Source organism: Leuresthes tenuis, unplaced genomic scaffold (genome assembly GCF_036924035.1).
Source record: "Leuresthes tenuis unplaced genomic scaffold, fLeuTen1.0.hap1 SCAF_23, whole genome shotgun sequence".
Lineage (NCBI taxonomy): Eukaryota > Metazoa > Chordata > Actinopteri > Atheriniformes > Atherinopsidae > Leuresthes > Leuresthes tenuis.
This window is the reverse complement of record NW_027325377.1, coordinates 15,130,781-15,158,434: the sequence shown is the minus strand read 5'-3', so window position 1 is coordinate 15,158,434 and position 27,654 is coordinate 15,130,781. Positions and strand designations below refer to the sequence as shown.

General features: G+C 41.0%; 1 protein-coding gene across 1 annotated transcript; it reads right to left on the bottom strand.

Annotated features, from left to right (window-relative positions):
* Positions 1–267: 267 nt before the first annotated feature.
* lamb1b (laminin, beta 1b) lies at positions 268–26,788 on the bottom strand. Its single transcript, XM_072377210.1, has 33 exons — positions 26,700–26,788; positions 26,161–26,333; positions 22,370–22,505; positions 20,513–20,586; positions 19,025–19,213; positions 18,866–18,929; positions 17,042–17,244; positions 16,563–16,683; positions 15,934–16,122; positions 14,624–14,800; positions 13,611–13,723; positions 13,437–13,516; positions 13,211–13,346; positions 12,963–13,121; positions 11,676–11,809; positions 11,477–11,597; positions 11,164–11,350; positions 10,435–10,578; positions 10,123–10,354; positions 9,616–9,779; positions 9,161–9,385; positions 8,813–9,030; positions 7,976–8,072; positions 5,202–5,571; positions 4,939–5,123; positions 4,372–4,613; positions 4,079–4,279; positions 3,849–3,993; positions 3,496–3,703; positions 3,227–3,368; positions 2,890–3,066; positions 2,649–2,808; positions 268–937 (listed from the first exon to the last, which is right to left on the bottom strand). The coding sequence occupies exons 1-33, from the start codon at positions 26,731–26,733 to the stop codon at positions 801–803; spliced, it is 5,337 nt and encodes a 1,778-aa protein (XP_072233311.1). The 5' UTR covers positions 26,734–26,788; the 3' UTR covers positions 268–800.
* Positions 26,789–27,654: the final 866 nt, after the last annotated feature.

Sequence of the window (27,654 nt, the reverse complement as noted above, 5' to 3'; positions counted from 1 at the left end):
ATATTTGCTGTATTATTTTTTTTTATTACCCACCCTGTCCTCTTTTATTCCTGTTGAAGTAGTCGGGATGAACTTAGTTTTTCAGACGCTGCTCACTTGGGTCGAACTTGTACATTTGCTGTTGTGGAAATGGTGAAACTGAATCAAGTTGCGTTTAGAGACGCCCCAAAACTTAATGTATTATACACCGTATGATGTTTTTATTTCTTTTTTTTTAGTCACGAGAGGCGAAAATCAACACAAAAAGCTTTCAGGTAGCACAAAGCACCCAGGTGAACGTACGATGAAAACAAAAGAAATATTATTAAAATACGGGATAAAAAAAAATAAATCTGATTATAGCCTACTATATTCAATCCCTATTACAATTATTCAGTTCTTTCTTTGTTGCTCGTGTGTAACTGATTACAGACAGCTTGAAAGAGCGTTTCCAACCAACAAAAGTAAACAGAAAAGACTTGATTTCTTTTATAGTGGAAGTCTTTTGGGTACATATGGTATTTTAATTACTTCTATCACATATACTCAGTCATAGTTAAACAGAGGTAACATATACAGCTAAATTGTTCTAGATTTTCCACACATTCTTGGTTCAGAGGTCATATTGACTTCTTGTGGTTTCCTTTGGAATGTCTCACTTCAATACTTTAATGGTCTCTGGCAGCTTTAAAGGTAGTTTCAACCTTTTTTTTAGCACATTGTGAAATATATTACAGTATTTTGTTTTCGGGAGCAGTGATCTGGGAGCACTATGTTCAGACGCTTTAAAAGCTCTAAAGTCCCAGCACGTGAAGGTTTCATCACACACAATTGCTGTAGAGTGTCACTTTTTGGCTGATCTCGTCCAGGACGCGGCGGGCGTTTCGCTCCAGCGTAGCCAGCTCTGCAGCTTTGCTCTCCAGGATGCGCTGATTGACCTCGTAGGAGCTCTCCAACTCTGTGAAAACATGAAGTTATTCTGCTGAGTAAGAGTTTTTTATTTTTTTTGTGGACGTGTACTGAGGATGCTTTGATCAATGCTGTGTGACTTTAGGGATTTTAATGTTGTTTACTGTTATTTTTAAGTGAGACAAAAGTAAGTGGTACTGAAAAATAAGCTGGAGAAACATGTTTCAACTAAATAAGTTAATTGGCAACACCTAATGTGCATTGTAACAAGACTGGGTATTACAAAAAAAAAAAAGCACCTTAGAGAGTCTCTCAGAAGTAAAAGAAAAAATGTGCAGAGATTCAGTAAACTGCACAAATCTGCACGGAAAATCTGCATGGATCGATGTCGGAATAATGTTCGCCAATGTAAAATTAAAGGTTAAGAAGAAGCCATATGCGACCATGATCCAGAAACGCTGCCAGCTTTTCTCCACCAAAGCTCATTTATGTTTATGCATTTAGCAGACGCTTTTATCCAAAGCGACTTACAGGTAGGCATGTAGGGTTAGGGGGTCTTGCCTAAGGAGGCAATACCTTCCATGCCAGAGATTTGAACTCAGGTCTCCCACATGGAAGGTGGCAATCATACCACTACACTATCCAGTCATTTAAAATGGACTTAGCCAGAGGTAAACTGTTCTGTGGTCAGGTCAGTCAGAGTTTGGGTTTCATTCTATTTATGTAATCATGCATTTGACATTTGAACTCAACATTAGTTTTAATTTTATCAGTCCCTGTCACACCTATATTTTGTTTAGGATTTAGGATGTTTGTAACAGACAGGGTTTCCTACATTGTATGAATCAGGCAACAGAAACAGAGCTGCGTGTTAAGTTGCATATGAATTACGATCGTGAACAGTCCCAGATGAAAAACGACCATGAAAGAAATCGAGGAGATAAATTTGATCGTAGCTCTTAAACAGTGGACTGTGTTGCTCTGAGGTTTGAAGATGGCCGAGGACATGGAGTAAAATTCTGATCGCTTCACAGTGCTCAAGCATGCATCTGGCAGACCAGCAGACACGCAGCAGGAAATGATCAATGTGACAAAACAAATGAAAACAACAAACAGACTAGATGGAGATTAAACATGCCACCGAAGCAGAGGAAAATGTAGTTGAGCTGTTTCTGCAGCTTGTTTGTGCAATCTGGAGTCCTCCAGCGGTTATCGTGACCGCAGCACATGGGATGCAACAGGGAAAATAAATCTGAGTAATTAGAGCAGTGTGTTGTAGACGGATCTGCAAACATGATTTTCTTCCCCTGTTTATTAGGTCCACATGACACACTGTGGCCTGCAATAAACTTTCAGAAAAGAGAAACCGAATTAGAGTAACCTGAACTCAAAATCCATCACGACTAGATAAAAATAGGCTATAAATGCAGTGGTATGCGGTTCGTTAGCATTTCTATCCATTTGTGTTTTACAAAATCAGGTCAAAACCACAGTAGTGGCTCTATCCATGAACATGTTTGTGTGTGCAAAACACAGAATAAGTTGTCATTAACTGGTTTAACCTTTTACTGGAACCCAGTCAGTTTCTGGGGTCTTCCAAAGCGAGTCAAATGTGCACTCAGAAGTATATTACAATTCCTGATTGTTAAAGTGTTGCTTTATTTAGTTTTTGGGACCTTGCGGTGCGCAGAGTGACTTTGAAAAGTAGATGTATTGTAAAGCAGTGGGAAAAAAAAGGCAACATGGAAGAAAGTGGTCACCTCCGAGTCTCTCCAGCTTGCTGCTGCTCTGCTCGAGCAGCTCTTTGGCTTCCTGCTGCAGTTGCTCTGCTCTCTTCCTCGCCCGTAGCACTGACTCTCCTTTATCTTCCACCTGCTCCTCCACCACGTCTAATTTATCTTTCAACTCCTCCTCGAACTCCTGCACGCACACAAAAGCACAAAGGTAACAGCAGAAGTGGAGAAAGCGTCTAAATTTCCGTAACCGGTGTGTGTGTTTGACCTGCTGCGCCTCCTCTGCATTCCGTTTGGCTTGATTGGTTAGCCGCTCAGCCTTTTCCACCTGCTGGTTCATCACCAGGTTGTTCTGCCTCAGCAGGCCGACTTCCCTCTCCAGCTGCACCAGACGTCCTGTGGTGTTACTGAGCTTCAGCTCCGACTCAGCTGTCTCCGTCTCCACCTGACATGCACCCCAAGACAAAAATGGAAAAAAGCTTACAGACATTTTACAGAGAAAATGTTAGGAATACCTCAATAACTAGGTGCTGAAAACATCACAGACATGACTAAGATGTGCTGGTCATTTTAAGCACTACAAGTCGTCTCTGAGGTTCACTCACGGAGTTCAGCAGGTCCAGGGTCCCTCTCGTGTTGTTCTTGGCCAGCTGAATGGCGTCCATGGCGATGCGCTGAGCACGCTCTGTCTCATCCAGGGCCACCTTCACTTTGTCTGCAGTCTCTTTCAGGTTTGATGCTTCCTCGCTGAAGCACAGAGAGTTAAGCACAAAGTTAACTCTCTGTATGTCAATATACTGAACTTTAAAAAAAAAAAAAAGAAGAGAAATGAGAGCATACTTTATTTCTATATCATGTAGCGTGTGTGTATTACCTGGCCGCCTTGGCCTGTCTCAGCAGAGACTCGGCAGCCTGGACGTCCTCAGCGCTCTGACTGAGGATTGTCTCCACACTGGTCAGAGTGGTGACCTTCTCCCTGATTTCCTTCGTCAGCTCCTGCAACTTTGCCGTGGAGGTCGGCATCTCCAGAGCTAACACCTCGTTGGCCACCGCCTCAATCACGGACACATCAGCCTTATCATCTGTATTATCAAAGACGAAATGTAGATTATATCATATCCAGCTGTCATACATTATAGTAAAGTGATTTGTGACCTGCAATAAAACTAGAACTGATAGTGAAGCAAAAGAATAACTCTACAGTGCCAGAGTTTGTGGCTCACTCACTGGTGAGGAGGTCTCGTATCTCTTTGATGAGGTTGCGAAGCTGATCATTGCTCTGCTCCACTCTCTCTTTGCTGTGGTTCGATTTGGTCAGCACCTCCATAGCATTCGCCTTGGCCTCGTTTGCACGGACGTTGGCTTCCCACACCTGAGCACAAACGAGTCCTGCAATTAGTTCACATCTACCTGGAGTTGTTTCATTCTAATTCTAAAAATGACAGTGTTCACTTTACCATTCTGGAGAGTTTGTCCACCTCCTGCATAGCTGCTTGGATCTCCTGGTCCAGGTTCTTGGCTGATTTGAGAGCAGTTTGAGAGGTTGTGACGAGGCCCCCACACCCCTCTCCTCCACAATGAGACCGTCCATCGTCCCCGACACAGCCTAAACCACCGCAGGGGGAGCAGTCTTCACCTTCAGGTGCACCTCCACATGTCTCCATCAAGATAATAATAAAAAAAGAGTATTCAAGTGTCAAAAATATCCTTTGTGTTTTGGAGGAACATTTAGTCCTTCAGTGTTTCTCACCTTCTCACTGAGTGGAGACAGGTCAAATTTATCCAGCTCTTTGGACAGTTTGTCCAGCTTCTGTGTGTTTCTCTGGTGCTTTCGGTCAAATTCCTTCTGGTAGCTGCTCAGTTTGTCCTCTGTGGCTCTCCGTAGTGTAGCTGACTGCTCTACTGTGTTGCCAGGATCGCTGGCAGAGACATTGGCGCGGAGCTCTGCAGTTCTAGACTGCATGTGTGCAGAAGAAATGGTGCTCAGGGCACCTGTAAACAGTAAATTGGGGGAACCGGATTAATAATTTAAGGAAATCTGAGAATTTTACCATTATTTTCATTTTCATTTCACCATACACCCCATTACAATATGAAATGTTAAGAACTGAACAGAACTAACTCTAAGCCATTTATATTCAATACACACGTGTTTGATGGTGTATGCGTAAACCTGACTAATGATAAAATAGAAACCCTCATATGCTCATATGCTAACCAAACTTCAATAAAACTGGAAGCTTTTGGTTCAAGCGAAGAGCTTATTTCCCTGGAAGGTAATAGTTTAAAGACACCGTCTCTCCTCCACGGTTCTCACCGTGGATGTTGGCGTTCTTGGCATTGTGCACCTGCCGTCTCAGCTCCTGGACGTTTTGCTCCAGCTTTTTGGCCTCATCCATCAGTGCATCTAGGTTTGCTTCCGTGGTGTTAGTGTCGTCATGGAGAAGGTTCAAAGCCTCCCCAGTCGTATTCATCTTTCCATTAAGGTAGGATAACAAACCACTGAGAACACAATAAGACCGTAATGAAAAAGTTGCCATCGATCATCCTCGGATGGCCTCTATTTATTCGTATACGTACATGATCTGATGCCTGAGATCTTCGATCTTCTCCAGTTTCACAGCTGCAGTTTTGTTCTCCACTATGTCTCTGACAGCATTGGCGTTTCTCTCCAGGCTGCTGATCACTTCTTTGTACGGCGCTGTCACCCTGCTGGTAATTAACTCCTTCACTTGGGTATCCAGACGTCGAGTTTGATTAAGCAGTTCGCCAACCACCATGTCCCAGACGGCAAAGCACTGGTGGCAGGGTTCACAGGCGGGGAACTCTCCCTGGTATCCTCTGGCACACTTGTCACACTTTGGGCCTGACACACCCTCCACACAGGTGCAGTGCCCCGTGGCACGATGACACTGCTCGCTGGAGATTCCCCGGGGGTCACAGTCACATGCTGGGAATGCAGAAAGAGTCGGAATACATTAGGAAATCATTAAACTTGTCTTCTAAAACAACTTAGCTGAGCAGCAAGAACCAACACAATAAGCTTCTTTTATATTTCACATTCATTTGATGTAACTTAATATCAAAATGTTTGCATTTTGCAGTGCTATTGGGATGTTTCCTTAAAGTTCTGCTTTTTATATCACAGATTTACCTTGTTTCTGTTGACTTGAGATTCATAAAAATAGCACAGCTTTAACTTTTGTTTTCTCTAATGTGAAAGTGTGCGAGGAGTGTAATAATTTCCAAGTTTTCACGTTTCCTCAAGGAAATAAGCATTTTTTCAAAGCCCGTCCCCCTGAAGGTCCTGCTGTCCCTCAAGTCTGAGTCACTGCATGAAAGACAAACAACAAGGCTTCCTTACCACCGCCTTGAAGAAAGAAGGAGGATCATCAATCAGAGAGAAGGAATGCAGGGTTTTCAGCAGTGCTGCTTCCTTTATTTATGTGATTTCTAAAAACTCTGAACTAAAGTTTTGTTTCTGTCAAATGTAACAATGAGGCACATTAGATGTTTTTTGGCTGGCAGCTGAGAAGACAAAAACTTGTCACACTCACAAAGATGCCGACAAGACAAGCACTTTAACCTCTGACATCTCAATCTGTCCCTATAGACAAACTCCACATTTCTGAGATACCCGTACTAATAACGTACAGCATATCTCTCCCATTTCTCACTGAGGTGGCCTCAGTGTTCCCATGAACACAGCTGCAATGGTACATCATCTGTGTGGATAGGAAGTAACAAACAGCTGGCTAACCAGCTTTAGAGGCCATGAGGAAATGCAGCTGGGATAATTTAGGAGTCCTTGGTCCTCTGAGAGTTGGTCCATAACTAAAGTTGATTGCCTGGGAGTTTTAGAGAACATCTGGTTCTCATAAGGGGGGGTATGAGGGGTCATTCCCACCCCCGTCCTCTCTCTTACCCCTTTAATCGTCTTTTTCTCTTTCCTGCTGGTGTTCACTTTCTGAAGGTGAACCAGCTACTGTGACACGCTTGTGTCACCAGATGGACTCTTCAGCAGCTTGTTTGGCAGACCGTGGAAACGACTTGAAAATCGCCTCAGGTACATTTTCTTATATGTTATAACAAGAATAAACACACAAAAAAGAACAGAAAGCCAAAGAAAAATGACCAAGCAGAATGATTCAGGGCACTCACATCCCATGCAAACTTCAAATACTTAGAGAGGAATGAACAATACAATCAGATTTTAAAAGGAAACACAAAAGGGAAATGATAGTGCCATTGTAAAGTATTGATACGGACATTTAGGTAAAGTAAGGTGGCTTCAGTCCAGGCTTAGCAAAGCATTTAGTGGGAAAACAGTGACTTTTTCTGAATCTCATTATGGTTACATTGTCATTTTAAGGCCACCTCGGGGCAGCAGAAACCAGCTGCCAATTATCTCAATTTATATTTCTTCATATCAATATGAATTGTTAATAATGTTACTTTGCAGTGTTTTCGAAGAGATGCACATGCTTTAATTTTTTAAACTAGATTCTTGAACTTTACGTTGTTTTAGTGACCGTCTGAAATGCTCAGTTTGAGCTCCTGTCTCTTTAAGACTCTCCTCTAAAAAATACCATCTGCTGTGATTGGTTAACTGGTTAACAACAACTGAGACAGTTTGACTTGATGTGGTGCTGCACAGCAGCGAATTGACTTAATGCATCAATCAACAGAAATCTTTAAATAGTTCCTCTATGACAACACAGCTCTTTCTTGTTTGGTGGTAAGAAGTACAGTGTAAGTAGCAGTGCTTTGTTACTTTCTTTTCACCCTATTTACATGTAATTTAACAGATTTTGTACAGGAACACCTGATTTCATGAGTACAAGCAAAGCCCTGTGAGAGCTGTTGTTTGACCACATTTTTTTTGCATAAAACCCATCCATTTTTCAAAGGATAATAAGCATGATATGAGCTTTTTGCATTGTATAAACTTTGTGTTTCTGTTCACTTGATGGATAAAACATTCACTCTGTTTTAGGGGTCCATTAACTCCAAAAGGGCACTTCTGACTCTTAGCTATCAGAATATCCACTATGTGTGCCAGCTACTCACTTATTTCCCTGTGTCTCATTTTCTTGACTTTTTTTGCAAGCTGCTATGAGATGAAAGAGCTATTAATGAGATTATTGGGCAACAGTGAAATCCCATTGTTGTCCATTATTTCAGTGGCTAACAATAACCACAAAATTAAAAAAGTAAAAGATTTTAAAAAGCATCAATTTCATAACACTGATTACAACTTAACTTAAGCTTATCACTACTTATTGTATTCATTCTGTCAGAGTAATACAGGTGCTGTGTTGTGTGATGAATGCTTGTGATGGGTGAAGTCCTACCATGGCACTTGACCTCTGGATCCCCCCAGAAAAGTTCTTTGCACTCCCGACAGGTCCTGCCACCAAAACCCGGTTTGCACACACACTGTCCTGTGACCTACATCAAAAGTAACAACACACAATAGGTCAGCGCTGCAAAATATAATCAGGCCCTCATTGTTTAGCTACAAGACATTTTCAGCACGCTTCAAAGCTTTTATTTCACATTTAGACACAATGGGGCTTTGTAGTTTGGTCGCACTCGCTTTACTTGGAAAAATCTGTGTTCAGTTATTCCACAGTGTATTCTGAGACTTCCTTCCTCTCATGGAGTGCCGCCAGTAAACACAGAAACCCAAATGTTTGTGTGTGAGTGGAAGTCCTTTATTCAGTTCTTTACATGCACGCTTGTGTGTTTCAGTAAAACAGAGCGGGAGGAAAACAGAAAACTAAGCCATTCCCAAACAGCTGGAGACTACACATCAAAAGCATTTTACTCCTTTGTGATTAGGAGGGATGGATGTGGCCTTGCTACTTCGCTCTCAGTTTTTCTTGCGATGGAAAATTCTGGCAACAACTGCTCATTGAAAGACAAGCTTCAGCTCTACATCAGGGAGAGCGACCTGAGGCAGCTGCTGTGATGCTAATGCTGGAAATGTTAAAGGGAAACTGAGGTCCGCTTTTGGATTTTATTTGGAGTCAGTTTTCAGCATTTCTCTGATTTTGTATCAGTATTGTCTTTTGATTCAGGTGAAAGATAAAATTCTCACGGCTCTTATGTGTCTTAGGGTTGACAATATGTGACGAGAAAATAAAATGTAAAGATTATTGCTTTGGTTCTCAGTGCGTTTGCCTCACCTCATTGCAAGAGGACCCAAAAGAGTGGACGCGGTCACAGTCGCAGCGCTGGCAGCCCATCCCGCTTGAGATGTTCCAAGTGTCAGGGGCGCAGCGGTCGCAGTTCTGACCGACCACATTGGGCTGGCAGGGACACTGACCACTACGCTGATCACACTGACAGTCATCAGGGGACGAGCAGGCCTGAGGTACTGCTCCCACCGAGGAACACATACACTCTGCACACAGGAGAGCAGATCATAATCATGAAATACAGCTCTATAGTGTTAGATTTGTCCTTTTCAGAGAAAACTTTTGTCATAATGATTAAATGGACTCGACTGTGTTCATGTATACAGTCATACTCACTTCTGCAGCTCTGTGTGGCAGCATCGCCGTAGTAACCCAGTTTGCAGTGCTGACACGTGTGGCCTTGGGTGTGGTACAGGCATCTGAGACAGGCACCTGTGCGAACGTCGCAGGACCCCGGGTCGTGCATGTCGATGTTGTTGTTACACTGGCAGGCCATGCAGCGCCCTCCAGGAACCAGGGGGTTTCCATAGTAACCTGGGGCACATTGATCACACCTGGCACCTGGATGAGGTATGAAAACACGGGATAAACAAACTGATATGACAACGCAGAATCGTTTCTTCATAAATCTGAAGACAGAGACCACCAGGCTAATTACAGAGGACAGAAGGGTTGTTTGGGTTTGCAACATGTGACGTGGGTGTGAGATGAAGGCATAATGACAGAAGCTGCACTTCTGAGCTGGTTGCACAGAATCCAATCTGTCAAATGTCATGTGTGTGTTTACACACCTTTGTAGCCGTGGCTACACACACACACCAGCTGGTTGGTGTTGGCCAGAAGGTAACAGCTGTCTGCAAACTGCCGACCACTGCGTGGCCCGTCTGGACACATACAAGGGCGACAGTGGCCCCCTGAACCCAGTTCTGGGTCACCATGGTAACCATTCAGACACCTGGAAGAAACAGAAAAGAACAACCATTGATTCTTTGACTGGAATCCATTTAGATTCGCTGTAGAGCCTGCTGGAAGGAAGAGTAAGTCAAAAGTAAGTAAGTAAGTTTCTCAATGCCAGTCACTAGTGGTGCATGTCTGGGAAGTAGTGGTGCTGAGGAAAGTCGGCCCAAACAGTAATTCCAGTGTGTGTTCACATAATTCTACTTTTTACTGCACAAGATCATGCCTGGAAAACATTTTATGTGCTGCTATGAGTCAACAAACACTAAATCTTCAATACTGTCAATCTTAACTGGATTCAAATTGAGTCGTCTTTGCCCTCCATCATCACCACATTGTACCTCTCACAGTGATGTCCAGTGGTGAAGTCTCTGCAGCCCTGACACTCTCCACTCTGAGGGTGGCAGTACTCGCTGTGGCCGTTGCAGTGGCATGGTCGGCACTGAGGGAAGCCCCAGAAACCTGGCTGGCAGTGGGAACACTGGCGACCTATTGCTCCTGGGACACACTCACACTGGCCGGTTGCTTCATGGCAGAAGAGGCTGACGGAGCCCAGAGGATCACAGTCACAAGCTGGGGGTGAAATTAGGATTAATGCAGAAAAACATTTTAACGAGTTGACATTACATCGTGCAGCCCTTTCACACACTCACGTCTGCAGCCGGCAGGGCTAAACAGGAAGGTAGCTGGAGCACAATGGTCGCAGTTCCTGCCGACAACGTTGGGTCGACACTGACACTGACCTCCGCTCGGATCACACATGGCGCTAAGCGAACCCTGAGGGTCACACTGGCATGCTGGGAGATGATAGAAAAACATGAAGACTTAAACAGCCTCTTAAACAGACATTAAAAGCGTTTTCTTTTAAACCTCCTTATGACTGGAGTGAGATGCTCATTATTCTTACCACCTCATATTTCTAATAATATTACTGAATGATTGTCTAAACATGTATCTAGGTTTCATATACTTTTTTTGTACCACAGGAAAAGTAAATATCTGGTTTAAATTCTGATACAAAGTAATTTTAAGAGAAATAGCTTCATGCACCACCAAAGATGTGCACAATTACCTTCAAGAGACATAACAAAACAGTAATAAGGAGACGCAAGAGACACTCAAGAGACTCAAGAGACACTAAATGATCTTTAAAGACACAAAAGAACCTAAAAGAAAAGCAGTTCGACATCGGAGACACAAAATAACATCACGGAGATGCAAATCAACACCAAAAAACACAAAAACAACTCTATATTTCTGGTTTTTTTCAATGAAAAACAAAATCAGACTTCATCACTGAATGTAAAATGATTGAAAGTACCTGTTTTAACTTAATAAGATAATGAGAAAATATCTGTAAGGACAGACTCCTAACTACGAACCCATGGCTCCTTTGTGCAGCAGAGCAGAGACGCTGAAGATGTAGTGGTTACAGATGTCGGTCATGGGGCTTTTGACGACACTCTGGCTGCTCTCCAGGCATCGATAGCGCTGGAAGGTATCCCATGCTCCTTCACCCTCTGTCCCATCAAACATGTCCAGCTCTCTAACTCTGGGCATCAGCACCAACTATAAAGAGATTGTAAGGTCACAAGGGTACTGGAAACCATAACAGAAGAGTTTGTAAAGGCAAAGTAACAGGCCTTATGTGTGAAAACTTTGGGGAGGAAACCCTAAATGTAAATATAAGCATACCGAGTCGATGAGTGTGTATGGATTCTGGATGTGGCTGACTGACGAGTACAGCGGCAGAGTGACACGGATTGTGTAGTTTAATCCTTTCTCGAAACACACCGGCCTCACCAGCAGCACATGCCTAAAACACAACAGAGGCTCAGGGCGTGTGGTGAGTGCGTTGTCAGGGAGACAAACCGCATTGAAATCTCAATCTTACCTAGATCCAGGCGGAAGAGAGATGGACTGCTCGTCTCCACCATGGACGGTGTTGCTGCAGTGGGCGTAGTAGTTTGGAGGGTTGAAAACGGGGCGCTCCACTCGCATGTTCACCTGCTCCCACTGCTGTGGTAGCTGTCAACATACAAAGGCATCAATGCGCTGTTAATCTGCTGGACCATTTAACTCTGTTGAATGAGATCCACAAATATAATGAGTATTTGTTTTCCCTTAATGAGTCGTCTGTCTGCACGTTGCACATATTTGAGGAAGCGTCGGCCAGCTAACCTCGATTGACTCATTCATGCTTCTGTTTTCATTTATCCAACACAAAATATGGAATTTGTTCAATTCAAATGTTGATTTTTTCAGGCAAATGTATTTTTTAAAATAGGTGACGTTTCATTTAGTCGATTCAAACCACACAAAAATTACAATTGTAATGATTTCTTAGTTAAAACGTTCCCCGCTTTCTTTGCTCTTTAAGGCGGTACCTTCAAAACAACTTCTTTAAATTGCTTATCGGATCCCTTGTGCTTTTATCAAAAAATCCACCACAATTTTTATACTTGTGGAGGACCTGTGTTTTCACACAAAGAGCAACAAGCACAATTGATTAATGCTTTGATCTGGAGATGTGGTATTTATCTCAACGAGAAAGTTCCTGGTTTGAATATTTCTACATTTGCAAATTCTTCTTGTGTCTGCATGGGTTTTGTCCAGATACTCCGGCAGCCTCTCACAGTCCACTGACAGACATGTTAGGTTAATTTTGCTTCTCAATTTATTGTGGTGGTTTATCCATTTGTCCCTGTAACAGACTGGCAACCTGTCTTCGGTCCACCTCTATGGCACTATAACAGCTGGAACAGGCTCCAGCAACTCTGACCAAGTTAAAGGAAATATGGAAAATGAATTAAACTGCTCTGATCTTGAACAAGTATTCCTTTCTTTTGCTTTTGAGAATTTTCCATTCTATGTTCAGTTTATCAAACTAAAGAGACAACTACTTGTTTTTGGGGCAAAATGGGTTGAAATCTGGAGTGCAGTCATTCCGTCACCATCTGTGAGTTTTTTTCTTTTAATGTAGGGAATTTATCCTTATTTGTATCATCTTTAAATTCAGGTAAATTTGGTTTAGACTCAGACTGTGTATAAAAAAGTGATCCAGAGCTTCCAGCATTTATTTATGAGCCACTGAAATAGCAGCCGGTGCTCATTAGGTCAGGTGTCAGCAAGTCTCATGCAAAAATAATGAAAAATTGCAAAAAAATAATCTGTATGTCACCTGTGGCTCATAACGTATAAGGACGTCATAGTCCATGGACTCTGGGATGTTGTTGACATGGAACTCTAAATACGCTCCCTCTGGGACATGAACAAAGCCCATCCCAGTCCACGTGGGGCTTCGGTCCAGGGGATAAGGCCTTTGTACCACTGTCACACCCTGATGGACAGAAACACAACCACAATGCTGCAGCATTTATATCTTTGTGGGAAAGCAACAATAAATGAATCGGAAAAATAAACCCTCACAGGTCCATGCTTGGCCTCCTCAGCTTCATAAGTGTAGTGATCCAGAGCGATGAAGTAGAAGCCGGATTCGACCTTATCACAGCGTTGTCCAGACATGTGCTCCCTGCACACGCACTGTCCTGAGTGAGGGTCACAGCTACGGAGAGAAATGGCAGGTGGGAAAATGGTAACTATGGCCACGCTTTTAAATTGACAGATAATAAATGTATCCTGAGATTTCACCTACTTGTTGTCGACAGCCCCGCCCTGGTCGCATTCACATGGTCTGCAGCCGTCCATGTCATTCGACAGACCCCAGTACTGCGGCTGTTTGGGAAAGGAAAGAAAACAGACAAATGTGACTCACACACAGAGGAATAAGTATCCACACCAAGTCTGACAGCTGTGTTTGGAGTTATACCAGACACTGATCACAGTTGTGTCCATCAACGCGCCGTTTGCAGAAGCATCTTCCTGTCACTGAATCGCAGGGGTTTCCTCCTGGCAGTGTTCCCTGTGGGTTGCAGGTACAAGCTGCCAAGACACACAATGAAACAAAGAAGCAACACAAATCAGCTGCATCTCTACAAAACTGCTTTTTTAATGTACATCTACACTTTGAGTGTTTGTGTTCTGATAAACTGTTTTTTCGGCAAACTGCTTTTATTTCAAAGAGGGAAATTAATCAATAAATACCAGAAAATACAATTTAGATGTATTTTCAATGTTCCCTGTGATAGGTCTATAAAAAGTCAGAGTTATGGATTTAATTTAACATCAAAATTTCAAACCCACCTTCTATCATCTTTTCCATATTACAGTTACTAGGACTGAAAGAATATAATTAGTTCTTAATATCAATAACTTCTCTTATTGAGCCCACGGAAAACCTACTGAATATGATTTCCAACAGCTGACATGCCATCTCATTTCACCACAAACTGGACATCTTTCATGTTCATGTTACTTGAGATATATTATGCCAGAGGCTGTACAGTCACTGAGATGCAGATATATGAATGACGGGAAGTGCACAGATCCTTCTGTCCTCAGAGGAAACCCACTGTCAAAAGCAACTGCTATACAACATTGTTAGGATATGATACAAAGATGGGTAAAAAAATGCCACGGAGAATCTGGGAACCCTCCGATGGTCCTCTTGCCTACTTTTCTCATAACTCCTCTTAACTTGGACGGGCTTGTGGTGTATCATCAACCTGACTGGATGATTTTAACCAAGAACCAAGACGGGGTTACTGGCTCAATTTCACTTTCACTGGGATTTACGAAAGGCGCACAAGATCAGGCATGTGCACAGTTTTATACACATGGATATTTCTTAGTGTACATGCTTTGCAGATTTTGCAACTACTCCCTCTTTCAGTTTGAAAGCTGAACACTGAGTTGAACATTGAGGCCCCGGGCGTGACTTACGCAGGCAGCCGTCTGGTCCTTCTCCCAATCCGTAGTGTCCCTGCCTGCAGTGGTCACAACGCTCTCCCTCCACGCTGGCTTTACACCGACACTGACCAGAGATCAGGCCGGCAGCCACATCAGTCCGCGGGTCACACAGTCCGCCCTGCAGAGACCCGGCCGGATCACAGTTACAAGCTGTGAAAACATGAAAGATGATAAGAAGGAGATTTATGTCAACACATGCATGTAACAGTGCGCTTTCCTAAAGAATCTGAAACTATATCAATATTTTGGGAGATTTACTTAGTATTCAAGAAATATTTCAGATTATAAAAAAGTGGAATATTCTATTTCAATTAATGAAAGTTGGATAAATAACATCGCCTGCAAAAAAGTTAGTGAATTAATGTTTTCACAATGAACAGACATGGTATCCATCTGGTTAGAGTACCAGAGGGTCAACCTTCATCGAGCTAGAGAAATTGTCTTTCCACCCTCACAGCCCTGATTATTTTCTTGCAGTCTGTGCAGTTTTCTTTGGAGCTACGGGTGGCTTTATTCTGCTTTTTACTGCACTTATAAACAGACTTTTAAGTGGAAACTCTATGGAAATTCCGTTTTTCACACGTCTGTTGCTCGCAGAGAAGCTGAAACTGAAAGAGTTCCTTCCTTTGAAATCAAGAAGGTGCTGAAAATGGAAAAGGATCAACCACGAGCATTAATGTGTATTAAAAGTAGATTATTTCTCTTGTATAAAAAACATTTTAGGCCTCATGGTGAATAGATAAAAAGGAAGGGATTGTGAATAGTTAAAGTGAAATCATGCTAATGTGCTGAAGACCTTTTATAACCTTTCTTTGTAACAAAGGAGACGACAAATGTTGAACGACACCAACAAATAATCTAGTAATCAAGTTTCTAGAAAATAAATGTAAATTAGCCATATCTTAGACATGATAACATCATGTTTCAGTAAGTTGTTTGGGAGTGAGAATAGATAAGATAATACAGAGCAAAGAGCTGCACCAGCAGTCTGTTATTTGTGAAGGATAAAACAGAGGGGAAGATAAAAGAGGAGGTGGCTGAATTTCATTTTACAGCACTATTTCCATTTGTACCCGGTACTTTGTAGGTAATTACAATCATGCTGCAACAACTGCTTTCAGCCTCTTCACTACAAAGCCTTCGACACAGTTGGCGAGAACAGGTCCAGATGGTGTGAGTCTAAGTTTGTGAGGAAGAAACGTGTCCTGGAGGGTGACAGCAACGACACAGTTCATAAGCAGAGTGGGTGTTCAGTGGCCAGAGGTTGTGTGAGGGTGACATACGTTCGCAGATGTTGGGGTCTCTCAGGAGTCTCTCGGGGTTCTGGTAGAAGAAAGGCGCACACTGCTCGCACTGTCGGCCCATAGTGTTGTCTTGGCAGTCGTCGCACACGCCTCCGCTCGTGTTGCCAGTCGTCATGTACACAGCGAGGTCAAAGTGGCAAGACGTGGAGTGCTGGTTACACTCGCACTCTGTGGAAGAAGGCAAAGAGGGATGTAGTGATGCTCTTTTCCTGGTTTAGCTTTAAGAATTGTACACATAAACCATGCGTTTGTACTTTTACTCTTGAGTCTTTACTTATTATCTTGATTTAATCCATGCTGTAAATATAATTTTCAGTACCTAATCTATATATAATCTACCTCTTATTTAGGTAATTCATTATGTAAAGTGTCAAATGGCAGTCCAGTAATCAGAAATACTCATTTTACTGAGATATGTCAGGAGCAAATCCTCATATCACAGGCTCAGATACTGTAGATGTTCTTCACAAACAGAAACAGTTCAACTAGTTTGTCTGTGAAGCATCTTGTAAACTATGACATTATAATATATTATAGATAGAATATTTGGACATTTTGGTAAATCAGCTCAAGCTCAAGCCCAAAGCAAAACCAACAACAGTTCGTACTCTTGCAGGAGTGGGAGTTTCGTCCCTCAGCAGGTCTCCAAGGCAAATCATGGTAAAAGTCCCGACAACGTTCACAGTTCAGCCCCTCAGTGTTGTGATTGCACACACAGCGACCGTGAACCTGTACACAGAAATAAATAGCGATGTACCTGTCATATACAGATCTGCAAAGCTCCACAGCTATCTCGTCTTATTTTACAATTGAACAGCAACATTTAGGTGTAAGGTGTTAAGAACTGTATAGCTAGCTCCAAAAACTGAAATTAATATTTAAACTTTTTGTTCATTAACTAGTCCAAATGAGGAAATGAAGGTCACATGATATGATCAAAAGCTTCAGACGAGCTCCTAAATGGACTCTGAAGTGCAATTCTCTCCTTAATTCTAATTGTATTTGATGAAAGACTCAAAAACATTTAAGACAGCCTTTATATTTCAGTTGTGTTAGTCCCCCCCAAAAGAGTTTGGTTGTGATATACCATGCCCTCAGCTCCTGTTGGATTCCCATTGATCGGAGCGCACTCTGAGGCGTGTCCGTAGCAGAAGCAGTTTCCACGGACGATCATGTCAAAGAGGGCGTAGTAGTACTTCTCCGTCACCTCTTCACGGGAATCGAGCAGGTTGTCGCCCAGTGTGTGGAGCTTGATGAACTTCACTCTGAGGTTGGTGATTTTCAGCATTTCTGCGCAAAACCAAGACAGAAAATTGATAGAAACACCTGCTGGGAAGTTTCCGTTCAGTACTTTTGTAGTGTCTGATGTTTACCACCTGTGCAAAGTTGCCTTGGGAAAATGATAAGAAATCTGTTAATTGCCATCTGTGTAAGGGAGTTATGGGTATAAATCAGGACATTTTGATAGTCCCCAGTAAGTTTGTCCAAGGATAGGCTCAAAATTACGCACACACCATGTCAGAGCTTTGTGCTGGGTGATGAGAATATGCAACATCTTCAAGGTCACAAGAACAGGCAGATTCTACTTAAAAAAGACTGCACCTAAGTCAGAGATTTTGGGGAATCTTGATGCATCATTCTGTAATTCTGATACGGACCTGGTTGACAATAAAGGTTTCTGTGTTCGACCAAGTCTGTGTCTGCAGAGTTCATCCTGCATCATCTGCACACAGGCTGTTTGAAGGCAACCATCCCCAATACACCACACTTTCAACAAGGGGCGTTTTGAAGTGGCGATTTTCACATGAATTTTCACAAATATTTGTCTATATGTGAATCATTAATCTTTAAAACCTTAGCTTTTTATAAAACTATTGTGGTAGGCCTTGAATTCTTTGCATTTTGGTCATTTATTTGTGTGATAGAGGAGTAAAATTACATTCTCATCTGAAAGTTTTACGACAAAATAATTCTATTATTGTTCACCACATACTTAACACAAAGCGTGTGCTACAGAGGAAGAGACAGTATGAGTTTCTGCCTGGATGGAGGCGAGCATACAAAGTCTGAGTCGCTTCCGCATGTGAAATTCTTTGCAGCGCTCTTCCTTTCTGACCTCTGACTCCTGCAGCTCTGCTACAGGAAGCCGGACCAACCAACAACTACATTTCACTCAGAATCATTTTTCAGTGACATTTTGTGGGGATAATCTCTGCCCTTTAAAGACACACACGGGGCTTTAGTGTGACATGAGGCTATATCAAACGTGTCTGTTTAGTGTTAGTCAGCTACTGCCTTTCTTAACTGAAATATGTTGAGTTCTGTTATGTTTCCTGGAAATATTTTTATGTACTTTATCAAGACAGAATATCATCTGAATCCCTTTCAGTGAGTAGATTTTAATTAACAGCTGCTCTTTTGATCTTATTACTCATCTGTTAATCAACAAGAAGAGATGTAATATTTATTTTCAGGTAAACAGAGTGCATGATAAAATTATACTCTATTTTATGTTTATTTGGTCTTATTTCTAACATTTTGACATCAAAGTTGTTAACAGTGTGATTCAATGTCTGTTTTTTAGGGTGTGCATGTTCAAATTCAGGTTGTGCAAGAAAAAAATCCTCCCGTATCACATAATTAACTTTATTTTTTCCAACCTTTCTTTGATTTTATTATGTATCGATAAATTATTTGACCCTCATCAGGAGAAAAAAAACGTCAAATTATTCATCAAATCATTTAGTTATGCATCAACTGAAATCCTCATCATTATCTTTTTTCAAAAGTTCTTTCATTTGAAATTGAAAAAGGTTCAGTATAACAGCATGCAAACCCAACAGCACAACAATAATGGTTTAAAAGTTGCCTAAAATTAGCTTTTTAATACCAATTTAAAAAAACAGCTTACTTTGTATCCTCAAGCTGTAGGGGTCCTCAATCTCATAGGCAGGGTCCAGGACACGGAATATCACCTAAAAAAGTAAAAAGAAAGTCCAAACCAAAGACCTAATGCATGAATGTATACATAAAAAATATTTTATATTATTTTTAGTGCAGACAAACTTACCTCTCCCTCTGTGGATGGTTCGATGTCTGAGTAGCGGGAGTCACAGATGATATCATCCACTTTTCTCATGGGTCCTGTAGAAACGCCAGGGAAGGATGACTGACAGTCGTAGGCGAAATAACGATAAACTTCCCATGTTTTCCCAAAATCCATTGAACGCTCGATCATCATGGCAGCTGGACGAAATGTCTGTGGGCAAAAAAAAAAAGAAAAAGAAAAAGGTTAAACTGAAGTAATTCATCTCATTACTTGTTTTATTGTTTTTCTTTCAACAAAGCTACATCTCCTTGAATTTTTTTTTAATAAAAATTGCTTTGAATGTGAATAATCTTAAGACACCGCTGCTCCAGTTTATTTGAAATCAGAGTATTCCTCTTTAAACAGGTTTTGGCAACTCAAAAGATTCTAACAGATTCTAATTTGACTAAAGTGTCAGACCCTTAATTAGCTTCTATGGGTTTTTTAGCATTCATCATTAGAAGGATGGGGATTAAAGGAAGATGGCTACTATGATAAGATGTTTATCCTTAATAGAGGCACAATACAAGGGTTTGTCAAGAAAATATGAGGATTGTCTTCAAAAGACAATCTCAAAGAATAAGCATAATGAAAAGGGGTAAAAATAACCCCCCCAAAAAAGCAATAAAGGTCTCTTTGCTGGCTATAAAAATTGACTTAATAAAAGATGAGTTTAGCCAAGTGTCTTTAAGTGACATTTCTGGGCCCACTAGATACTTATTAAAAAAAAACAATAACCTTGATCATGAAATACTTAGTCAAATGCTCCACACAATGCAAGTTTAGATTCCTGATCAGTGTGCTGGTAGTCAATCTGAAAATAGTACTGTAATTAAGTTTATATTATGGTATGGCAATTTTTTTTTTGAAAAGTACAGAAAAAGAAAAACTTTAAAAAGTTAAAGATATTGCTGTTAAAGGCTGCTCGCACTAACCCTCCAGTTCTCATTTTTTACTTTGATTGGGTATTGCATCAAATATATATTTCAAATTGAAAAAAACATTCACGTTATGTGTGCAAATTTTCTATATTCAGTATGATATTTGACTTAACAGTTGCAGAAATGGTCTATAACTCCAGGCATTTCTGTAAGGATGCTGCTGTTGGTCTTTCCTTCCATGCAGCCAAAAAACAGGATGGGACGGCATGTATGCCCTTGAGTGTGTTTTGACTATGATGCAGAGCCACAGTGTTGATTGGAAGCATGACTCCAGCTGGCCACCATTGGGGGTTGGGGGGGGGTTAACATGACAGCGATGATAGATAAGATTTTACTGCACAGCCCAAAAACTCATCCTCCCTCCTCCTCTTCCTACCACTTTCAGAGGACCAAAATGATTTTCTACAGTCCTCTGACACAGCTGTCACAGCTGGATGTTTATCTCCATTCCATGGATGTGGAAATATTTGTGTGATATATCATAAACACACGTGCGTTGGTGAGGTTGTGTGTGAGGAAAAACAGGCACCTTGAAGGTCATGATAAGGTGTGTGAAATGAAACTCAGCCTCCAGGTCCAGCTTAATGGTCACATTCTCCACACCTGCAGGAGAAACAGGAAATTAACAATTCATGACTTTCCATATGTGGGAATTTAAAATGTTGACACTGCCCAGACTGACTTTGTCACATATCCAAACAGTCGGTCAGCATTTTCAGAATCCATTTATACAGCCAACAGCTTGTTCCACATCTGGATACGTACCAGTATAGTCTCTGGTTCTGGATTGTATCGCCTGAGCTATGCAGCATGAGAAGTCTTGTGAGTAGCAAACGCAGACCATGGCTGCAACTAAGTTTGACCCCTTGTTGCTCCGCAAACGAAGAAAGAAACTTACCACTTACACAGAGCACCAAAGAGCAGTTTTAAGATGCTGAATAATGTATAACATTTTCATTAGGGACTAGTATTAGTACTTATACTGTCTTTGAAACATAAGAAGAACATTCTTTCCAGAGTAGCCTGTTCATAAATTGATAAAGCCCAAGAACCGCCTTGCAGACAGGATTGTTTGTTTTATTGCACAAATTCATTCATTGTCAAATGAATCCATATATTCAGAATTCTGGACATGCCTGCATTTCCCATTCTTTTTAAGGGCCAAATAGCAATCCAACTTAGTAGTTATAAGGTGTTGATCTTAGTAACAACAAATTTCTCCTGGTTAATGATGTCTAAGTAGCCACTATTAAGGCCTTTAACATTCAGATAAGTAAGAGCTAAGCTGCTCAGAAGCCAAGATGGAAATGGAGAACTGTTTCAAGGGAATTCAGGAAATCCCAAGTGAGCCCATTGTGCATCTGCTGCTTCCTGCTGCTTCAAGAGCCATCTGCATTGCTGGCTGCTTCTCCACTATGACTCACACCTCTGATAGATTCCCACCACTCTGCAGGAACAGAGTGTGCATGTGTGGAATAAATGTGGGAGTAAAGACAGTTGGAATTTTTTCGTCTTCATGGGAACCTGGAGTAATGTAATTTTAATTATGCTGAGGAAACATCGTTTTCGCTTCGCAGAGTGTCATATCTAATGGGTTTCCTAGTTTATTTGGAATAGTTAATTTTTCAGAACAACCCAAACAAAACAGGTTTTGTATGTTTAAACAAGTTCAGCATGTGACTGCAGTTTGCATTAATCAGTTGATTAATGTTTATTTAAACTGTATGAGATTTTTTTCTAGCTGCAGTTCCCAGTTTTACTCTGACTCTACTTGCGCTATGCTATGATAAGCTATGGTTAATATTGGTAGAATTCAGCCATAAACGTTTTAATCAGAGAGAGATTCTCAAGAATGAAATGCTAAATTAGACATGCTCACATGAAAGTGGAATTAATGATTTTGTCACTTCCCAGACTGTGTCTTGAATCAACTGCAGCAAATATAAATTCCCATTAAACCATAGAAACAGCTTTTTATAGGCCTCCTGTGTAGGAGGGATTACTTGTTTAAATCCCTGCTTCAAAGTGAATTTCCTCTTCTTCTAAGGAGATAATAACTTCAAACTGTCATTCTTACCATGGAGCTCTTAAAGCCCCACTGGCTCATTACATACTTCCTTTTTTAAACTTTACAGTGATTTGAGTGCTCAAGTGATGATGTGCATCTGTTTCCTACGTGCACACCTGTTCTCCTTAGCACACCTGCAAACCCATCCCCCTAAACCAGGCTCTGTGATCTTCTGTCTAGTCATTATTGAGCTCAGTTCCCATGAGAACAGCCTCAGTGGGTGCTCACACGTTGTTCTGCTTTAAACCAGCATTCAAGTACCCATCTTTCTGTCTCTAATTCAAGACAAACGCCTGTTTCTCAGGTGTGATTTCTTACCATTTTCAGACTGCCACCAGGTCTTGAGACGGTTGGGGGCGAAGGTGGTGACCACGTTCTCAATGGTGTGGCTCATGGGGTTGCTGTACTCGTCGTACATCTGCCTGGAGTCGCACACAAAACATTTCTTCTCCTCCTGATTGACAGAAAGTATTCAAGCGTCAGTTTGTGTTGCTGGTATGCCACGCAGAAGTATAAGACTTCAGTCTTCAACCTGAAACTATTTTTCATTTCAAAATGATGTCTCTATAAACCACAATGTAGATGATTACAACTCTGGTATGAAACATTCAGCCATCAGTTTTCTTTGACACCCTTTCATGGGTAAACAGTAGAAGTTGAAGTTATAAAGTAGTTAGATTTGTTAAAAAGAAGGATGAACTTCTGTGTCTGGTCATCAATTAATAGATTAAGTCAGTTTCATATTTGGGCACAAGAATGTTGGAAATACATGATGAGAAAGAAAATAGAAAGAATTTAAATTAATTAAAACAAGCAACAGTCTAGATAAGTTAAAAGATATCGTGCAGATTTCCTGCATAGACACATGAGAAAAGAAATGTTTTTAACCTGGATTTAAAAATGTCTACATTTGGTGACAGTTTAATCTGGAAGCCGGTGTAAAGATTTTAAAACTGGTGTGATGTGTTCAAATGCTAAATTCATTTTAAATGGAAAGACATTCTGCACATACCTATTTTCACATCTCTTTCAATGAATTAATACCTGTGTTACTCCTAAAGCCATCTGTTTAAGTTACTTTGTGCACGCTGCTCTGGCTTAGATGGATTATATTCCTGCAGCCATCGATTTGAAATTTGATGGGTGTCCGTTTGAGGTTTTCATGTGATAAGTGGTATTTGAACTTGAACTGGCCGACAAGCTGAAAATATTTCGTCACACAACATAAATATTAATGCATTTACTAGCTAAACAGATGGTTTGGCATGCAAGCAAAACTAAGTTTAACACACTCTTAACTATGACAATATTGGAGAGCATGAACAAACAAGACAGGTTTCACAATTTCCCCAAGTGCTGGGCCAAATATGTCTGTGTTGAAATGTGAGGAGAGTTCGGATAAGTGGCTCCACTTAACCGTGTTTGGTGGTGAAAAAATGTCTGTGACTTGGTGAGTCCAACTTCCTGTCCTCCCTAATCTGTAGCTCATACTCGAGGGCTGTGCTCATCCTCTGAGAGCCCTCACAGTCTGACTGTGACTTCATAAAAACACCATTCACAGACAAGAAAATGCCGAAGGAGAGTTGATAAGAGGAGAATATCCCCAACCTCGCCCCCGGTTCCTATCCACACAGGGCAGGGATTGTGCGGCAGACAGTGCATTTATTGTGGACGGGAATGTCTGAACTCCCTCTTGACAAGACAACAAGCAGACGCGGTACATGTGGGCGCTCCCACACACATACAGAAACATTGTCATCTAAAAAGTTTTTTCCTCTATTTCTACTGTAACCACAGAAACAGCGTTGAAATCAAGCTGTTGCTGGTCTCGCGTGTGTTTAGTGAAGTTTTATTCATTCAGTCGTTGACATTAACTGACCCGTGCCTCTTACACGCATTCATGAGCGATAGGTCACGGTCATAAAAATACCACCTTCTAGACCAGCAGTGCTGCTACATTTTCATGAATTCATGAATTCTGCTCTGTACAGAGAATCGATCCACTTTCTACCAACTACAGAGGCATTTCGCCTTCAAGTTAAGACCAGCTACTCAACAAATTCATTTGTTTAGTCGCATAGTCCTTAAATTAGGGAACTACTCAGTTCAGTGTGGTGTAGATAACTGTAGAGTTTTATGAAATGGAAGTACTTAATTAGAATTTCCTCAGATTTGCACTTAAGTAAATGTTAGTTTCTGCCACCAGAAAGTGCAATATGCATTATATATAGTGAGACTTTGGGTTGTGTACTCCAAAAGGTTGGTTTATTGCTGTACTATTGCAAAAGATATGGATTGTTAATCTCTAATGCGTGAATTCTTGTGTGTAAATGTTATGTTTACATCTTCGGGTGCAACTTCTCTTGTGTCTAATGATTTACTTTGGAAGCAATCCCAATTAGCAGCGGGCTATCTGTTGTTCTGGCCAATTTAAAGCAATTCCCACAATAAAAAAGACACATCACATAAAACTGCAGTGAAGATTTTATCTATTTTCTTGGTGATTATTTTGAGAAACTGTATCATCCCACTGGGGAAATATAGTCTGCAGGCAACAACAAACCAGCGGGCATCTGGAAGTCTTTCTCACGCTTTAAAATGACCCTCATGCATGCTGCAGTTTCTTGGAGCCCTTAAAAAGCACTCCTAAGGTCTCTTAAAATGATCTTCAATACAGATAAATATGAGCATTTTTTTCACAACTAAGTCTCACAGACATTCATGTAAAAAAGAAAGCACTCCCGCTTTTAGTTTTAAGGTTTTTTTATATCATAATTTCTTAGCAAAACCTAACTCAAAAGGGGTTTGTTAACACAATGCCAAGCAGGAAATACATCAGCAGTGTCCTTAGAGATCAATCTGGGAAATTATGCTATTTCCAAACTACATGGAGTCTATAATTTTACAGTAAAAAAAAGATTATTCACAAGTGGATAACATTCATGACAGCTGACAATCTTTCCAGTAGTGGACATCCAAGGAAGTTCACCCAAAAGTCAGACCGTGCAATGCTCCAAGAGCAACATCTCAGACTCTACAGGCCTCAGTTAGCATGTTATATGTTAAAGATCATGACACTGCAATTAGAAAAAGACTGAACAAGGATGGCTTGTTTGGAAGAATTTCTAGGAGAAAGACTTTCTCCAAAATGAACATGGCAGCCCGACTTAGATTTGCAAAGTTGTATCAGAACAAGCCACAAGACTTCTGGAACAATGTCCTTTGAACAGAAGAGAACAAAGCGGAGATGATTGTATAATGCACAACACCACATAAAAACTTTCAAGACTGGTGGTTGGAGGGCTGATGAAATGGGCTTGTTCTGCAGCCACAGGACCTGGGCACCTTGCAGTTATTGAGTTGACCATTGACTCAAAGTCAAATGTGAGGCCACCTGTCTGACAGCTAAAGCTTGCTGAAATTGGGTCACGAGACAGAACAATGATTCCAATCACTGCAGAAAATCTGAAGAACAAAAAAAGGATCAAGGTGTTGCAATGGTCCAATCAAAGTCAACCTGATTAAAATGCTGTGGTGGGACCTGAAGAGAGCTGTGCATAAACAGATGCTGCAATCCTCAATGAATTGAGGCAAAATTGTAAAGAAAAATCCTCCTCAGTGACGTGAGAGACTGGTAACATGATCCAGAAAATGATTACTTCATGTTATTGCTGCTTAAAGTGGTTCTACAAGCTGATGAATTGTGGGATGGATGAAATAGTCATACAGCATAAAATGTCATGTGTTGTTGTCCATCTAATGTTGGATTATCTCATTTTAAAAACTGATAGGAACCAGATTATTTCTGTTATGTCTCTGTAAATAAAACAGAGGAATGAAAAGATGTTGCGCTTTCTTTTTCAGATGACTGTAGTTTTTTAATAGCACACTCTAATTCCAAGGCACATCAGTCTCAAACAAACTGGACCTGTCCAAGAGTGATACCAGGATTTTCACACTGCACTTCAGCCCTCAAAGTTTCAACTTATCTGCTGTTTTGGAAAACTCCCACATTTCACCCTGCTGATACCAAGGGGAGCTGCTCTACCGCAAACGAAAATACAGTAGTTTGTATTCCAAGTTTCCAGCAGCTGCAGCTCATTTCTTACCTCCAGGTGTCCGACGATGCAGAACTGCTCTGGCTGATGCAGGCCGCAAGTGGAGGAGGCGGTGATTTTGTGCGCCCGTCCGATCAGCAGGTCACCTGTGGCGGGGTAGCAGCTGCCCTCTGTGCACATATCTCCAAACTCTGGCTGCTGAGGCCTGACAGGAGACAACAGCACTACACAGAGGAGAACCGCTGTCAATTAGATGACTAAATCGTCATAGCAAACAGACCACATGCCATCTTATTTTATGTAATCTAGAAGCAAGACAGGGTTGCCTTAGTTTCTATAAATAAGAATCACATGAATTCATACCGCTGTGGGGATACAGGCATATAAAAAGGTTTATTTAGCTCTTTAACATTTGGTGAAACACAACAATTACTGTGTTGGGAAAACAGTGAATAATAGCCTGCATATGGCTTTGATTACTTGTGTTGTTGCTGTAGAGTGAACACTTTGGCTACTACAAGAGATGAGATTCCTTTAAGTAAACTCTCAGCAGCACATATGTACAAAAACAAATAAAAACTTCAACTCACCCAGAGTGGTTAAAGTGAAGACTATTAGCGACATCTCCAAGAGCGGTGCATTTACAGCTTGTCAGAGATGTCGGGTCCAGTGTTGATGTGTGGAGTGTGAGTGTGTGAAATGTAAAAGTCAGAAGCAGAGGGAGTTGTCTTGAAAGTCTGCATCCCACCAACAACCAACTCCACCCCGTTGTCAGCAGAGGCCCACAGCAAGAACAGGAAAACAAGCTCTCCCCCTGCTGGAAGAAGAATAAAACTCATGAGAAAATCCTCTTTTGGAGGGGAATGTTTTGAGGCAGATTTTCAACTAAATCCTCAGAAATAGGAGGAAGCACATAAGCAACAAAATGCTAAAATGACTTGTGAAGTTGTCTCAGTAAAACAAAAATTTAAATAAACACATTAAACATAAATTTTGAGAAGAGTGGCTCATTTCAGGATCTTAGTATGGTTTATGATTGGATTAAAGGTGGATTAATAAACAACTATTAGTTGTTAATTTATTATCGAAATACCACAGCATGCTCAGTGTTGCCTAAGGTGCAGGATATAATCAGGAACATTTGAGTTTAAGTTGACTCTAAGACTTTCAAATTTAAGAGATTTGTGGTAGCTAATTTATTTTATCATGTTGAAAACTAAAACTTTTATAATTCGTCATGTTTACATATTTTGTAAATAATCAAATGTGATCTGTGTTAGATCAAGCCAATCTTGGAGTGCAAGAATACAAACATCTAATGAAACTAAACCTAATGGTATATATTTTACATTATATTCATGCACAGTGTGATGTTGCTTGATAGTTTAATTTATGTCTGCTGCTCTGAAAAAAATAACTAGGCGACATTAGTTTGCTCAGCATCAATGTATTAAGTTGAGCATTTGTTAACATAAATTTGAGCAAGCTGAGCAAACATATTTCCGTTTAGTCAGTCCAACATGTGCCCTGTGTGTGATTATAGGT

Excerpts from the sequence above, each read along its gene's own strand:
- lamb1b (XM_072377210.1), bottom strand. The coding sequence starts at position 26,733 with ATGTCGCTAATAGTCTTCACTTTAACCACTCTGG. Across the intron at positions 22,506-26,160 it reads GCATCGTCGGACACCTGGAG|GAGGAGAAGAAATGTTTTGT; the intron begins GTAAGAAATGAG and ends TCTGTCAATCAG. Across the intron at positions 16,123-16,562 it reads AAACTCCCACTCCTGCAAGA|AGTGCGAGTGTAACCAGCAC; the intron begins GTACGAACTGTT and ends CTTCTTCCACAG.